Below are 17,090 nucleotides of genomic sequence, written 5' to 3' on the forward strand. Positions count from 1 at the left end.
GAGCTACATTCTTTAGAGTGTTGGGGGTGTCAGCAGCAGAGAGCCTTGCCAGCCTCTTAAGGGAGGAGCTGATTTGAAGACATTCCCTTTAACTGGCATTTGCACCTTCAAGGCTTGGGTAGGGTTTTCAGAAGGAGCTGGTGGGTTTGGGTGCCTCAGGGAAGACACCTAACAGGCCCCCATTTTTAGAGGATGGCTCGAGCTCCGGCCCCCCAGAATCACTAGTCACGTCTTGGCCATGCAGCTCTTTGGCAAGGGATTTACTTGTATTGGCTCAGCAGAGAACCATCTAAGGCACATGGATCCAGGACAGTCTAGCCTTGGCTCCAGGAGTGACCCACCCTCCCCACTCACTCTCCAATGGCCAGGGCACAAGAGACAGCTGGAATGTATTTCTCCTTTATCTAGCAGGCCCACTTTGATACAGGACACATGTTCACAGCTTACCACTCCCATCTGGTTCCCTTTAGGACAGTCTCCCCCCACTTACTCCTTACTTTGGTGTTTGAAACCAGCTCACATGCAATTACAGCATGTTTCCAAATTCCCTTCTACAGTCTCTTGAGCCCAAGGGGTGGGGGGATTAACTAGATTAAATCAAATACAGGGGTTAAAATTACCATTCCCAACACACACCCCTTCATCACTCTCCTCCTCCTGTTTACACTGGCATCTAGTGGCTCCCTGGGCATTCTTCCCCCTGCAGGGGAGGAAAAAAAATCAGTAAATCAAAACCACCTTGATTAAAAATGTTACAACCCTATGAAAGTTTTAGGAGATGGGGGAGCCAACACCCCATGGGAAGTAGGTGTAGCAGCAGCAGGCAAGCAAAAGGCTTCCTTTTTAAATGCCACCGGGGGGGAAGAAAAGGGATATTTCCCCATTTGCCACTGGAAAATTAAACCAGATCTAAGGGGTGTTTTCCTTCCCACAATCTATAGCAGAGATAAACTCTCGTGTAACTCTTTGTACCCTACTGCAGCTTTGTGCTGTTTTAGCCATGATCTTATATCCCAAGCTACATTATAATTACAGTCCAGTGGATGGTATTTTCTAGTCAATTTCTGGCAAGTTAAAGTAAACAGAATCAGGCCATACACATTACTCCTTAATTAAAGCGGTTTTGAGAACAGACTCCATTTACCAGTGAGATACTGAATTGTGAGGAGGGAAGTCAATTTTTGTTGATTTTGATCAAACCAGCTTTTCAGCCAGAAGGATCTGAAATCTCAGGGAAATTAAGAAAAGTTAAAGTTAGGAGCTGATTATTTCTAGCATTCATGGGTTGGGTTTTTTTAAGTACAATTCATTAGAATGGACTATGATTCCCACCCTTATGTTCTCTCCCCCCTCCCCCCCCATTCCTCTCCAAAACACAGAGGCAGACTGTCGAGCTAAAGTATATTTAACATGGTGGCAAAGAAATCAATCCAAATCCCTTCCCCTTAAATATTATAAAAAGACAATTAAAAACCTTACAAATGGATAATTTATACATTCTACGAGTGAAAAATAGGACTGAAGCCAGCATTCATTGGTGGGGGGAGGGGGGGCAGGTTCTATACATTTAATTTTAGTGCTTCCCTCTCTTTAATACTGTAGTTATTAGGGAAACGTTTAAAGTATGCAGTGGCAGAATGTTGTTCATTTTTAAAATCTAGTTCTAAATATTCTCCTCTGCCGTTTATTGTTTGTGCAGTAAGCCACAAAAGATTTTTAGAATTTAAAATAAAGTTGTAACATATTGGCCAATCCTGGAAATTAAAAATAAAAAAGTTGTAAGAGCAGTGATTAAGAATTCTGCAACAGGCATTTCCCCACCACATCACTGCCAAACATGGAGTTACAAAAGAGTCTTCACCTTTATTTCACAGAAAAATCTGTTAAACTTTCTAGGAGTTTTCAGATGTAGGATTCCAGAACACATCAGCAAACACTGAAAAGGCACAGTAACCCTCTGGGGGTTTTCTTTGTTTTTTTTGCAAGCAGTAACTTTAAAATGAGAGCCACTTCCCCCCCCCCCATAAGTAAAAAGATCCTTCCCAACCCACTTATTGCTTAAAATGATGCCTACCTGAATGAAAGAGCACCACACCACAAAAATCTCAAGTGTCAATTGCTAAGGTTTTATAATTTGGATTACAGCTCTTGAGTTAGGAAAAAACCCTCAGAAGTAGGGTTTGGGGGTTTTGTTTGTTTTTAAACTCAGTTGTACTTGCAAAGAACAGACTGCTTACTAAGGACACGTAGTTTAGAAAGAAACTTCTGTACACAGCATTTGGGGAGAGAGAAATGTACAATGCCAGAGAAGTAGCTTTAAGGCAAAAGTTAAAGAAGGGGGTTGATAAAAGCGCTGAACTGGGGTGTGCTTTCTTCATGAATCAATCCCACGTGCCTTTCACTGGAGTCTAGTTGGGTAGAAGAGCCTTAGCAAAAACCATTACCAGATCCTCAGAGCCAGGCCACCCCACTCAAGTCAGCTGCTAGGATAAGAGGGGGAGGCAGCCCCTCTTCATAAGTCTCTTCATATTAAAAAAAGCTTCTTGGTAAACTTCCAAAAGAGGGAGAAGGATACTTTAAAACAAATAAAATCAAAGTCTGCCTTTAATACAGAACAGCTTCCAGAATGTGCCCATCAGGGGAAACGCGATTACAGGTCTGGTTTTCATGGAAGTTCAACTGAAAGCATTCCCCCACAGCCAACACAAACAGAAAATCCGTCTCTATGGCTCCATTGAGAGGGGAGAGATTGCCAAGGCCGAGAAAAGGGAAAAAACCCGACACTTTAGTACCAAAGAGAGGCGGCGAGCCGAGCCGCTCCTCCCCAAGAGTTTCTGGATCTCTGCGGGTTGCCTTTTGTTTTTAAATAGAAATATATAATTCCATTTACAAATGCTATTTACAGGTCTAATTACAAGACACCCTTGGACGTTAATGAACCTAAAAAAAAAAAATCAAAAGGTGGTTTAGATTCGGATAAAAAAAAGTTTTAAATACTTTCCTCCCCCGCCCCCCTCGGCCCGCTCCCCTCCTGCCTGCAGCGCGGCTCCGGGTCTGGCCCGCCCGGCTCACACCGTGGTCTCGCCGTGCCGGCTGTGGGTGAGGCGGGTGTAGAACTTCCGCCAGGAGTGCAGCGTCTTGCCGGACCAGATCCAGAAGCCCGAGGTGATGCCCACGATGAGGGTCATGAGGTACTTGATCATGTAGACGGTGAAGTCGGGGGTCATGCGCGGCGCGTAGTGCAGCGGGCAGGGGATGGCCAGGCTCTTGCAGTGCTGGCTGACCCAGCTGCGCTCCCAGTGCTCGCGGAAAGCCTGCTCGTAGAAGTAGCAGGCGATGACGATGGTGGCGGGCACGGTGTAGAGGACGCTGAAGACCCCGATGCGCACCATGAGCCGCTCCAGCTTCTCGGTCTTGGTGCCGCCGTGCTTCATGATGGTGCGGATGCGGAAGAGCGAGACGAAGCCGGCCAGCAGGAAGGAGGTGCCGATGAAGAGGTAGACGAAGAGCGGGGCCAGCACGAAGCCGCGCAGCGGGTCCAGGCTGTGCAGCCCCACGAAGCAGACCCCGCTCAGCAGGTCCCCGTCCACCTGCCCCATGGCCAGGATGGTGATGGTCTTGACGGCCGGCACGGCCCAGGCGGCCAGGTGGAAGTACTGCGAGTTGGCCTCGATGGCCTCGTGGCCCCACTTCATGCCGGCGGCCAGGAACCAGGTGAGGGACAGGATGACCCACCAGATGGAGCTGGCCATGCTGAAGAAGTAGAGCATCATGAAGAGGATGGTGCAGCCCTCCTTCTTGGTGCCCTGCACCACCGTGCGGTACCCGTCCTCCTGGAACCGCTCGTTGCACACCACGCGCTCCTGCAGCACGAAGCCCGCGATGTAGGCCACCGACACCATGGTGTAGCAGCCCGACAGGAAGATGATGGGCCGCTCCGGGTAGCGGAACCGCTGCATGTCCACCAGGTAGGTGGTGACCGTGAAGAAGGTGGAGGCGCAGCAGAGCACGGACCAGACCAGAATCCAGAGCCGGGCGAAGCGCACCTCCTCCTGGCTGAAGAACATGTGGCCGTCGCCGCGGGCCGGCTCGCAGGGCGCCGCGCAGTCCTTCTCGCCCAGGAACTTGTAGTTGAGGTAGCTGGGCACCTGCAGCGCCCGCGGGCAGTAGAACGGGTGCTCCGGCGTGGCGTAGCGCGGCGCGCCCGGGGTGCCCTGGCCGGGCAGCGGCGCCGGGCTGGTGAGCAGCGCCGGGGAGCCGCCGTCCTCCGAGTGGTTCTGCCCCACGCAGATCTGCTCGGCCCCGTGGCGGGGGAAGTTCTCGCAGCGCAGGCGCTCGGGCCACTGGAAGCCGAACTTGTTCATGAGCGCCTCGCAGCCCTGGCGCGCCCGCTCGCAGATGGAGCGGCAGGGCGGGATGGCCTGCTCCAGCACCGTGCACACCGGCGCGTACATGGAGCACAGGAAGAACTTGAGCTCGGGCGAGCACTGCACCTTGACCAGCGGGTAGAACTGGTGCACCTCCAGCCCCGCGTCCTCCTGGTTGGTGTGGCCCAGCAGGTTGGGCATGATGGTCTGGTTGTAGGCGATGTCGGTGCAGAGCGGGATGGAGATGGGCTGGCAGAAGCCGTGGTCCGGGATGGAGATGCCCTTCTCCCCATGGAACTGGCCCCGGCCCAGGCCCAGCACGTTCAGCCACAGCAGTAGCGAGGCCAAGCGGTGCAGGACGCTGGACGGGCGCATGGTGCCGGTGCCGCCGCCGCCGCCTTTCCCGAGCTAACGCGCCTCGGGCGGGCCGAGCGAGCGAGCGCCGCGCGGAGCAGCCGCCCCTCCTGGGCCCGGCAAAGTTCGCGCTGGAGTCTCCAGCCGAGTCCCGGGACAGCCGCCGGGCGCCCTGCCCGCAGCCAGACCGGCCAAGTCCCGGAGCTCCCTCCTTTGTGCGGCTCCAGCCCCCTTCAGCCCCAATTAGCCGGTTTCAAGGGGGCCCCCAGCCCTGGAGCGCGCAGACTCCAGTCCAGCCCCCTCCTCCCTCTCCGCCCCCAGGGAGCCTTGAAACGGCCTGGCCCGGGCCCTAAGCCCCTTCCCAAAATTTCCTCGCGGCCAATCAGATTCAAACGCAGGGACCAGCCCCGAGGGCAGGATTGGTCAACCGCCGCATAATGAGCTCCGAGAGCAGCTGCCAGGGGACCGCCCCTCGCCTTGGCCGCTTTAAAGGGGCAATTGCTTATTAATCAGCGTCCCGATTAGTATTTTGCAGATACATTGATCTTCTGGGCCGGAAGCGCCCCTCCCCCCAGCGGGCTCCCGCACACACACAACTTCCCTAAGGACAACACACCCAGCGCTGCCAGCTCCGGGGGCCGGAGAGCGCCCGGCAATTTCATCCGAAGTTCGGGTGTTTTCTCCGGTGCTGCTTTTCCGTCGTCCCGACTGGCTCAAATGTCTCGCTGCAGCCAGAGCTCAGCCCGGCCGGGTGCAAAGTCACTTCACCCCCCCCTCCCTGGGGTGGGTTTGCTGCTTTCCCTGGTTCTACAAACCCTCCCACAGACCCCTTTCCTGCGCGACCCTTTTCAAATAGCAACATTGTACGGAAAACCTCCCGTTTGAAACGTCTTTTGACATCGTCCAGCCAGAACTTGCGAGCATCCAGGTTTAAAACGCGCGGGGGAGATTTCTAGATTGTGTCTTAAACTATGTAGGGATGAGACGCTGCTGTGACCAGTCGGATTTTTACTGCTCCCCTGATTCTGCAGAGACTGGGCACGTGCTTAACTTGCTGCACTGGGGGGGATCCAGGCGGAAAGTTAAGCACGAGCCAGAACCAGTGTCTGTGCGCTCAGGCAAGACCTGATCCTGGACTGTGCAGCACAGGGGATGGGCAGTGAACAGGGTCACGGTGCAGGTTCTGGGCCCTGGCTCTGCATGGTTCTCTCAGGGCCATGCATAGCTAATCTAACAGCTGGGGATGGAGGGAGGGCGTTGTACACGTGTCTCTTTACACCTACATGTCCTAGATCGTTATTTCTTTTAAAATAGGTACATTTGAAAGTGTTTATACTCGATTCCCACCCCCCCAAAAAAGCCCTCTGTGAAATGCGACCCTGTCTCTTTAAGACTCTCTTTAATGGCTAGGTTGTTCACTGGCATATAATTGTCCCTTTCACTAACAAAGAACTCCATTATGGCCCCTTTTTTCGGTGGCACCTCAAAGTGAGAAAATTCTTTACCACGCTGGTGTGAGCAAAGAGGGGAGGTTCCTGGGGCTGGGATGCGGTGGTAAAGCAGAGGGCCTGCTGCTCCCAAAGTAACCCTGAATTATGCAAAGCAAAGTTTAGGCACATTCACAAGTGGGTCTTAAACGAAAGTTAATCACGTCTCTCTTTCGCAGGAGCTGGGGGCTGTGAAATGTCTGGCTGCTAGGGCCTGCTCGCAGCTGGGGCAAAACCTGGGGGGGGGGGGGCGGGGGGGTTGCTGCAAAACCAAAATCAATCCGGAGTCTGGTGCTTGTAGGATTCCGACCAAAGGTGCAGATCGAGCCCCTGGGGGAGCGGGCCTTAGAAAGGTGCCGGGGTACCGGGCCCCGATTCTGCCGAGCAGTCCGGATTGTTTTCCATCTAATGGGTCATCCTGTCCCTCACCTCGGGTGCTGAGGGGCATGGGCCTGGAAAGGCTGCCTGGCCCTGGACTTGGAGCTAACAACCGAGCTGCAAAGGGGCTGGAGAAAGTCCTCCCCTCCCCCCCGCCCCGTTTGCAAACTGGTTTCTTGCTCTGATTTAGCTGTCACCTGACCTGGGCCAAAGCCCTCTGGCCCAGGTGAAGCTGCGCCCAGTGGCAAGGAGTCCCACCAGCCCTTTTCTCTGACCGGTGAACAGTGCCTGGGGCCAGCAGTCCTACAGTGACCCCGTCCTGCCTGCTCCCCACACGGGTGGGACCCCTGGGAGTCCCTGCAGGGGTGCCCTACCCCCCCCCCGGCCTCTGGGGTTTGGATTGATTTAGCCGAGCCGTGGCCCTTGAGCAGAGCTGACTTTTCCAGCACACTCAGGATGTCAGGAGCTGGGTGCGGGTTGCTGGGTTGTTATTCCCGGGGTGATGTATATGGAGAAAGCTCTTCTCATGACTTGCTTTGGAGGGAAGTTTCAGCCTGCTGGGGGGCTGGGCAGCAGGACCCCTCAGAAGTGCTGCAGGCCTGGAGGAAGGCACCCGGGTTTCCAACCAGTGCTCCCTGTAACGAGTCTCTGGTGCTAGACGCAGGTGTCAGGGCATGTTAGCGGCTGGGTTCATTTGCCTTCCCCTGATGGGGCTTTGGGGCATGTAACAGCAGAAAGACGCCTCGCAGGCCCCCCGCGCCTCCCCAATGACTGACCATTCCTCTGGAGCACTTTGGCCTTGTCTCTGGCCTCTTCGCGCGTCCCATCAGCATCTCCACTGCCCTGTCCCTTTCCCATCCTCCCCCAGCCTTGTTCCAAAACTCCCCTTCCCCACCCGCAGGGACAGGACATGGGCTTTTCATTTTCTCAGCCGGTTTTTGCCTCTTCCCCTCTCCAAGTCTCTCTCCGTTTTCTGTGCTTTGGCCACACAGCCCTGGCCCTTCATGCCTGCTCTTTCCTTTCCCTCTTGTCTGCTCTGATCCACAGCCAACGCTGGACCAGGATCTTCTGCCACTCAGACCTCGGAGTGAGACTCACCCAGCCAAAGGCCCGGTCTCTCACGGCCTGGTCATTAGTTTGGTTGACAGTAGCCCTGCTGTGCCAGGCGCTGCACATGGAGTAAGAGACATTCTCCACCCCACCCCAAGGCAATGAGACAAAGGATGTGTCATCCTCCCAATGCCTGAGAGGGGGTCTGCGGGCAGAGAGAGCCAGCGCCAGCCGGGCTGTCAGCTCTTTGGCACAACTGGCCCTTGTGCAGATGCCTCTCTGGGAGCTGAGCTCTTCTGGCTCCAGGCGGGCGTGCTGAGCTTCTTTGACAATCCGGCCCCATCGGATGTACCCAAGGGCCCCCAGGAGGCTGGTCAGAGCTGGGGCCTGAAGCTAGACATCCTAAGTCTCTCACCAGCCCATCCTGCTTCATTGTCTGCCAGGTTATGGGTGGGCTTTTGACAAGTGCCCTTCAGTTTTTAATTGCTCCCTTTTATCCAAGGATCTCAGAGCCATGTCACAGCCCTTACATAATCCTCCAGCAAGTAGCCCGTAAGCCCCTGTGTGGTAGGTCCTGTGGTATCCCAGAATTTCACAGCAGCAGTGAGGGCAGATCTCAGATCCTCCTGCTCCAAGAGCCCAGTCCCCAGGCACTTGAGCTAAAGGTGAATCTCTATTAACGATATAGAGTCTATGACACACAGGTGAGCAGTTCTATTTCCAGCTAGTAAAAGACAAAGGCATGAGTAGAACCCTGAATTTCCTGGATTCCAGGCCTATATTCAGGCTGTTAGACCAGAGGTTCCCATCTTTACCATACTGGCCTGCATTCCAACTGGTCCCCCCCTCCCATGTAGCCAGGCCTCCACTCTCCAGCAATCTGGGATGGGCAGGGTGTTTATGACCGCCAGGTTGAGAACCCCTGGACTAGACCATGCCAGCTCATAACAAACATGTTGATGGATCAAAATAGAACATCTGCCTCCTGTGCTCTTCCCCCATGTCTCACACCCTCACGTGGCATGACTAGACACAATGCAGCTGGAGCATGGGTCCCAGCCATTCCTTTCCTGGGCAGGGAAGCAGGGGGGAAGCTTTGCCCTGCTGCTGCACTCTCCGGCTGAGAGGACTTTCCTCCCCAGGGCCCTCAGCCCAGCACACCTTGGCCATACAAACGGTGCAAGGCATCTGTTCCCGAATGCAAACACAGCCTCTGCTCCATACCAGAGTGGCTTAGGTGGGTGTTACCGTGTCCCCGGCGCGTGCACACATCCCATGCCCACGTCTCATCGGCAGTGTCTTGGGACCCAGAGATGCCAAGACTTCAGAGAGCTGTGCTTAACCTTTGCAGGCTGGGGGCGTTAGTTAGCACCGTAGGATGTGCTATGCTCAATCGGGCTGTCACGCCACCAGGTCAGATCCTACCTGTGGCAGTGCCCAGTGAGTGTTGGATGTCTCAGATGAACGGGCACCTCCACCGTAACATCCCTGCTGTTATGTCACATCTACATGGAAGGGGAATTTCTTCCAGATCGTTATGGTGATCTGCTGACGCCCTGGCACGTGGCAGTGGATTGCCTCAGGCTGCCTTGCAAGGAACCTTTCTGAAAATCCCCTGCTCCAGCTCTAGTCCCAGATCAGCTCCACTAGTGCTACCAGAGAGCTCTTACCACTGCCGCTAGGGGACATTTATACAGCAGCAGAACCCAGCATCGGCTCTGGCCCCTGCTGTGCTGAGTGCGGCACATGACAACCCCTGGCCCAATGAGTTTTGCCCAGAATGCCCGGTGCGACTCACACACCAAGAACTCACTGCGGAGAGACCCTCGGATGGATCCAATTTGAGGGCTTTTATTTTTTTCAGTGGGTAACTTAGGGACCACAATCCCACTGAATGGCAATGGGACAAAGCCCCACAAGCCAATGAGGAGTCCTGTGGCACCTTAAAGGCTACCACGAAAGCTTAGGCCCAAATAAATCTGTTCGTCTTGAAGGTGCCACCGGACTCCTCGTTGTTTTTGTGGATACAGACTAACACGGCTCCCCTGATACTTGGCACCATGCAAGGCACTGCATTTAGCCGTATGAAGTGGAAATCCATCAAAATCATGAAAAAACTCGCACCGATACAGACAGACATCATCTTCCTCTCCAAGTGCAAACAGACCGACATCATACCAAAAGGACTGAAGGCAAAAAATCCATTGCAATCGATATAACTACACTGACTATGGGGAGAGATTGTGCCACACACTCGCAAAGAAATGGAGGAACCACCTGATCAGCATCCTGTACAGCAGACAGGAGAAGATCAAGACTGAGCTCTCAGAACTGGAGACTCTCATACAATACCAGCCTTCTACACAAACTTCCACGTGGCTGGACTTTACAAAAACGAGACAAGCCATTTACAATGCACACTTCACTTCTCCTGCATGCCACAAGGGGCTACAACAGCGGAACCCTTACGCCCGCTCCCCCCAACAGTATTCTTAACCTATCCAACCACACACTTAGCCCAGCAGAAGAGTCTGTCCTATCTTGGGGACTCTCTGCCCCACCATCCTCACGCACATGATACAGTTCTGCGGTGATCTAGAAGCTACTTTCGCCATCTCCGACTCAAGGAATATTTTCAACACACCACTGAACAGTGCACTGACCCACAGGAACTCTCCTACCAACACTACAGAAGAAGAATTCTGGATGGACTCCTCCTGATGGTTGAAATGACAGATTGGACTTCTACATAGAGTGCGTCCGCTGACGTGCACAGGCTGAAATTGTGAACAAACAGCATCACTTGCCCCATAACCTCAGCCGTACAGAATGCAACGCCATCCACAGCCTCAGAAACAACTCTGACATTATCATCAAAGGGGCTGACAAAGGAGGTGCTGTAGTCATAATGAACAGGTCGGATTATGAACAGAAGGCTGCCAGGCAACTCTCCAACACCAATTCTACAGGCCATTATCCTCTGACCCCACTGAGGAGTACCAAAAGAAACTACACCATCAGCTCAAGAAACTCTCTGCTACAGCATGGGAACAAATCTACACGGATACACCCCCAGAGTCCTGACCAGGGGTATTCTATCTGCTGCCCAAGATCCATAAACCTGGAAATCCTGGTCACCCCATCATCTCAGGCATTGCACTCTGACGGCAGGATTATCTGGCTATTTGGACTCTCTCCTCAGACCCTACACTACCAGCACTCCCAGCTATCTTCGAGACATCACCGACTTCCTGATGAAACTACAATGCATTGGTGATCTTCCTGAAAACACCATCCTGGCCACGATGGATGTAGAAGATCTTTACACCAATATTCCACACGAGGATGGACTACAAGCTGTCAGGAACAGTATCCCTGACAAGGCCATGGCACCTGGTGGCTGAGCTTTGTGACTTTGTCCTCACCAACAACCATTTCAGATTTGGGGACAACTTATACCTTCAAGTCAGCGGCACTGCTATGGGTACCCGCATGGCCCCATAATATGCCAACATTTTTATGGCTGACTTAGAACAACGCTTCCTCAGCTCTCGTCCCCTAACGCCCCTACTCTACTTGCGCTACATTGATGACATCTTCATCATATGGGCCCACAGGAAGGGGGCCCTTAAAGAATTCTACCTGGATTTCAACAATTTCCACCCCACCATCAACCTCAGCCTGGTCCAGTCTCACAAGAGATCCACTTCCTGGACACTACAGTGCAAATAAGTGATGGTCACAAACACCACCCTATACCAGAAACCTACTGACCGCTATACTTACCTACATGCCTCCAGCTTCCATCCAGGACACATCATACCATCCATTGTCTACAGCCAAGCCCTAAGATACAACTGAATTTGCTCCAACCCCTCAGGCAGCCATGCATCTGAAGAAGTGGGTTTTTTACCCACAAAAGCTTGTGCCCAAATAAATCTGTTAGTCTTTAAGGTACCATCGGACTCCTTGTTGTTTTTGTGGATACAGACTAACACGGCTCCCCCTCTGACCACAAGCCAAGGAATCCAAAGCTGAAAAGGCCCAGGGCTTGTGGGCCAGTCCCAGCTGACTCACCCTCTCCACTGTGACTAGAATTCCTGGCAGGCAGCTTTAGCGGGATTGGTCACGGAGCCTGGCCTGGTCACAGAGGTGGTTGCCTGGGCAGGGCAGCATGGGGACACTGGCACAGCTGTTATTAGTTATAGTGCTCGGTGCTGTACATTATCTATTAGGTGTACTAAGGTAGTGCCTGGGGGCCCCAGACCAGGGCCCCACTGTGCTCGGTGCTGTACAAACACAGACCACAGATGGTCCCAGCCCCAAAGAGCTTCCAGTGTAAGTGCTGCGGCCGCCCCGGCTGTACCTGTGCCGTGGCTAGAGGAGGGGGCAGGCCAGCACTGTGCGCAGGCACGGCATTCCCTGGATAGATCAAAAGCTGGCACTGGAGCTGGCTCAGAGGAATTATCAGCCGTTGGACATCAGGGCAGGACCAGCCCCAATCGGCGTCAGTGGCAAGGGGCCCCGTAGCTTGGACGGGAGCAGGAAAACCTGACAAGTGAGCTCTGTGCCAGCACAGCCCTGGCTGGGCTCTGGTTTGCTCCTCCCCTAGCCTGGGGGTGCTGGTACTAGTTCGACTAACCCAGGGGCTGGTATGCTGCCTCCTGCCCCCGAAGCACATCCCGAGGCAGGGCCTCGAGGCCAGGGCTGGGCCAAGCTGGCTTTGTGTCTGTACCGGCACTCGGGGCTGAGAGGAACCAGGAGGGCACCCTGCCCCAGTCATGCCAGTGAGGCTGGGGGGTGATGGGCAGAGAAATGGGGGACGCTTCTGGACATCAGCAGAGGGGCCCCATGGTTTTCCCTAATCTATGCAACAACTAACTGTCTGGGCACTGCTGCGCCGGGAGGTGCTGCCCCTGGATGGAATTGCCCAGGAGGGGGGGACCATGCTGCCAGCTGGGGCCTTTCCGAGTCCTGGAGTTCGCTCTTGCCTGGTAGTTTTGCATCTTGGCCGTCCGAGCAGAGTGCAGCCAAAGGGACCCGGCCTGCCCCTCTCCCCCTCTGGGTGCCTGGGTTTAGAGCTGCAGCCCCAGCTCATTCCAGCACCTGGTCAGTTGTTTGCTTCAGCACAGTCTTTACTTTCTGGCCTTTTTTTTTTTTTTTTTTTGGAGGGGGGGGGGTCCCTTCCTTTCCCCCTGGTCTGGTTCTTTCTCTCCTAACTTCTCTCTCTCTCCCTCCCTCCCTGCCTCCCTTTCTCTCTCTTTCCTGTAACTTAAGCTTTTGTTGTGAGTCAGAGAAACCCAGGCTGGCTTGAAAAGAGGCCCCACTGCTTTTCAGAGAGTAATTGAAACCATCGTGCTGCTCTGGGGAAGGGGGAGGGGCGGGGGGGGCTCCAGAAATCAAAGACACGGGGAACTCGATCCTTCGAGACAAACTCTGATTTACGGCTGGAGCCGTGCATTGCAGCCCCTCCGCCCTGCCCCCCCCCCCCCCCCGCCGGCCTGCTCCGCTCCAGAGGGGCTCTGTCCCCTTGCGTCCCCGTCAGACCTGCGGGTAGGGTGACCAGACAGCAAGTGTGAAAAATCGGGACAAAGGGTGGGGGGTAATAGGACTCTATATAAGACAAAGCCCCAAATATCGGGACTGTCCCTATAAAATCGGGACTTCTGGTCACCCTACCTGGGGGAGTGTGGAGAGTCTGCAGGCACGGGAGCTGCAATGACATGCTAGCCCTCACCACCTCGCCTCACCTGTGGGGCAAGAGAGCCACTGCAGAAAGGATCCCCTCCCCGTGTTACTCGAGTATCGCGCAAGGGGCTAGGAGCGAGTATCCCCTCCACGTGTTACTCGAGCATCGCGCAAGGGGCTAGGAGCGAGTATCCCCTCCCCGTGTTACTCGAGTATGACACAAGGGGCTAGGAGCGAGTATCCCCTCCCCGTGTTACTCGAGTATGACACAAGGGGCTAGGAGGGAGTATCCACTCCCCCGTGTTACTCGAGTATGGTGCAAGGGGCTAGGAGCAAGTATCCGCTCCCCCGTGTTACTCGAGTATGCTGCGAGGGGCTAGGAGCGAGTATCCGCTCCCCCGTGTTACTCGAGTATGCTGCGAGGGGCTAGGAGCGAGTATCTGCTCCCCTGTGTTACTTGAGTATGGCGCAAGGGGCTAGGAGTGAGTATCCCCTCCCTGTGTTACTTGAGTATGCTGTGAGGGGCTAGGAGGGAGTATCCACTCCCCCGTGTTACTCGAGTATGACGCAAGGCGCTAGGAGGGAGTATCCGCTCCCCTATGCATTACTCGAGTATGCTGCGAGGGGCTAGGAGCGAGTGTCCCCTCCCCGTGTTACTCAAGTATGACACAAGGGGCTAGGAGGGAGTATCCGCTCCTCCGTGTTACTCGAGTATGACGCAAGGGGCTAGGAGCGAGTATCCCTTCCCCGTGTTACTCGAGTATGACGCAAGGGGCTAGGAGTGAGTATCCCCTCCCCGTGTTACTCGAGTATGACGCAAGGGGCTAGGAGTGAGTATACGCTCCCCCATGTTACTCGAGTATGATGCAAGGGGCTAGGAGCGAGTATCCCCTCCCCGTGTTACTCGAGTATGACACAAGGGGCTAGGAGGGAGTATCCGCTCCTCCGTGTTACTCGAGTATGCTGCGAGGGGCTAGGAATGAGTGTCCCCTCCCCCATGTTCCTGGATTATGGTGCAAGGGGCTTAAACCCTTTCCATTGGAGAGCCCTGTGACCATATTGCTGTCAAGGGCCTGCTTCCTGCGGGGGAGGGGCGGGGGCTCTGTTTCCTCCCATGGCCCCGGCCCCCAGCTGCATTTCAATGCTGCTCATGTTTCTGCAGGACACTGTGCAGGATCCCGGCCGGCTGGTGGGAGGGATCTGGGAGCCCCTTTCTCTTGCAGGCCGGCCATATGCTGCAGCCCTCACTCAGTTATGATCAGAGAAAGCCTGAAACGCCCACCCAGTCCCATGCCGGCCCGGGGGTGTGGCTGGGGAACTCCATACTCTTGCCCCACAAGGGCTGCTCCCCAGTCAGACAAACAACAGCTCCCAGAGCAGATTCAGGGGGGTGTTAAACTAGGGTGACCAGATGTCCCGATTTTATAGGGACAGTCCCGATTTTGGGTCTTTTTCTTATATAGGCTCCTATCACCCCCCACCCCTGTCCCGATTTTTCACACTTGCTGTCTGGTCACCCTAGTGTTAAACTCCCCTCAAGAAGCTGTTCTTCCAACAAACCCTGGGCTGCCTTGCACCTTATTCTAACGCAAACCCCCAGCGGAAGGGGGACGAGCTGCCTACATCGTTTGAGGGAAGGGGGAAGAGGGATGTCAAAATTCCCAGCCGTATACACATTGCCTCCCTCAAATCCCCTTCGCCGGCCACGGCAGCTGGATTGAAGATTCCTGATGTGCTTGAATCCTGATTTTCAGAGGTGCTGAGCACACGGCCTCCAAAAATGAGGCCCCTTTACAGAGCCTCAAGTTGGGCCCCCACAATCACCAGCTGTCCAGAAACACCCGCACCCCCGTGTTTCCAAAGGAACCGAAAAGAGTCAGGTGTCCAACGTCCATTGCATTTCCAAGGGGTCTGGGCAATGAACTGCCTTTGGACTTCCCCTAGCCTTAAACTGCTGGCAAGCTCTGCTGTGCCGGGTTATGGGGACAGGCAAAAGATGGGGGCAGGGGCGGTTTCCACTGAGGAATGACATGTTTCTTGTAGCTGTTGCTTGTAAATTGCAGTGGGGATCGCTGCTGAAAGTTGCTGTCTGGTGACTAGCAAATAACATGGGTCCAGTTCTACTTTCAAATATTATAATTATTAATTCATTCATTTGAATAGCAGTAATGCCTGGAGCCTCGGTGATTGCGCTAGGCGCTGTACAGACACAGAGTAAAGTCCCCACCCCCAGGAGCTGACAATCTCAGTATAGCTGCCAAAGGAGGAACCCAGCTCCTATTGTTTAACCAAAGCATAATAACCCCAAATGCAATGGATTTCCACACCAAGCCTAAAGCGTAGAGAGGGGCAGGAGACCCCAGAGCCCAGGTGTGGGTAAGATCTGGGCTCCATTCAGTTCAAAACTCCAACCTTCGGTGGGGGTCAGAGAAAAGTTTCTAGTTTCAGCCAGTCTGGCCCCTTTCACCCACTTGAGCCCAGAGTTCTTACAAACTACGTGGGACGGGGGAGGGCAGAAACAATCCTGTGAAAAGTGGAGCTTGCATTGGGCAGAGCTGGGCACCGCTGCGCAAGCTGCAGAAAGGGGAGGGCGCGGCTAAGGACCCCAGGACATGGGGGACTCCAGCCCTCACCCAAGTGCCCCAAAGGTGCGTGTAGAGCAGCTCCCTTGGCTTCATCTGCCAGACACCTCGAGAGGCGGGACTAGACGCCCCCCCCACAGGCAAAGACATGTGCGGCTGGATGGGACTCTGCCAGGTCGTCCAGGCCAGCTGAGCCTGGTGCTGCTGGAGCTGCATTGGGCTGACAGCAGCCAGGCTGCACTGAGCCCCTGCTATCTGCCCTGCCCTGCACCAGAGTGACAAAACCCAGCTCTGGGTCCCGGGGCTTCTCCACTGGCAACATGCGAGGCAGGACCTCATGACACTTGATTGGCGTCTGCAGAGAGCTTCGCCTTACGAACCTTCAGTGAAGGGTTCACTCCCCTGCCTGGAAAATAGGATCTTGGGGGCTCGATTTGGGCAAGGCAAACCCAGCTCACCCAGGGCCCCAGAGAAGGGGAACATGGAGGACAGCAGTGTTACAGGCAGGTCAGCGAGGAGTTTGGAGGTGATGGGGGGTGACCCCTTTACTAGCAGGGACCAGGGAGACCCGGGAAGGTCCCACCATGGCTGGAAGCGGAAGGATGCTCAGTGCCTTGTGCTGGTAGCTCTTCTCCGGAAAGACTAAACTCCTCCCCCACCCCCATCACGATCACCGAGGGGAGAATTTTCCAAACAGCTCAGTTCCCATTTCGGTACGGAAATAAGAGGCCAGATTTTGCCAAAGATCTCAGCCGATTGCGGGCGCTGAGCCCTGGGGAATCCAGCCCCGATTGCGGGCGCTGAGCCCTGGGGAATCCAGTCCCGATCGCGGGCGCTGAGCCCTGGGGAATCCAGCCCCGATCGCGGGCGCTGAGCCCTGGAGAATCCAGCCCTGATCGCGGGCGCTGAGCCCTGGGGAACCCGGCCCCGATCGCGGGCGCTGAGCCCTGGGGAATCCGGCCCCGATCGCGGGCGCTGGGCCCTGGGGAACCCGGCCCCGATCGCGGGCGCTGGGCCCTGGGGAACCCGGCCCCGATCGCGGGCGCTGGGCCCTGGGGAACCCGGCCCCGATCGCGGGCGCTGGGCCCTGGGGAACCCGGCCCCGATCGCGGGCGCTGGGCCCTGGGGAACCCGGCCCCGATCGCAGGCGCTGAGCCCTGGGGAACCCGGCCCCGATCGCGGGC

General features: G+C 55.2%; 1 protein-coding gene across 1 annotated transcript; it reads right to left on the reverse strand.

Moving 5' to 3' along the window:
* Positions 1–2,105: 2,105 nt before the first annotated feature.
* FZD2 (frizzled class receptor 2) lies at positions 2,106–5,136 on the reverse strand. The gene has a single exon (XM_005282874.5). It carries the CDS (start codon positions 4,740–4,742, stop codon positions 3,069–3,071), a length of 1,674 nt encoding a protein of 557 aa, XP_005282931.1. The 5' UTR covers positions 4,743–5,136; the 3' UTR covers positions 2,106–3,068.
* Positions 5,137–17,090: the final 11,954 nt, after the last annotated feature.

This window comes from Chrysemys picta, chromosome 24 (assembly GCF_011386835.1).
Source record: "Chrysemys picta bellii isolate R12L10 chromosome 24, ASM1138683v2, whole genome shotgun sequence".
Lineage (NCBI taxonomy): Eukaryota > Metazoa > Chordata > Testudines > Emydidae > Chrysemys > Chrysemys picta.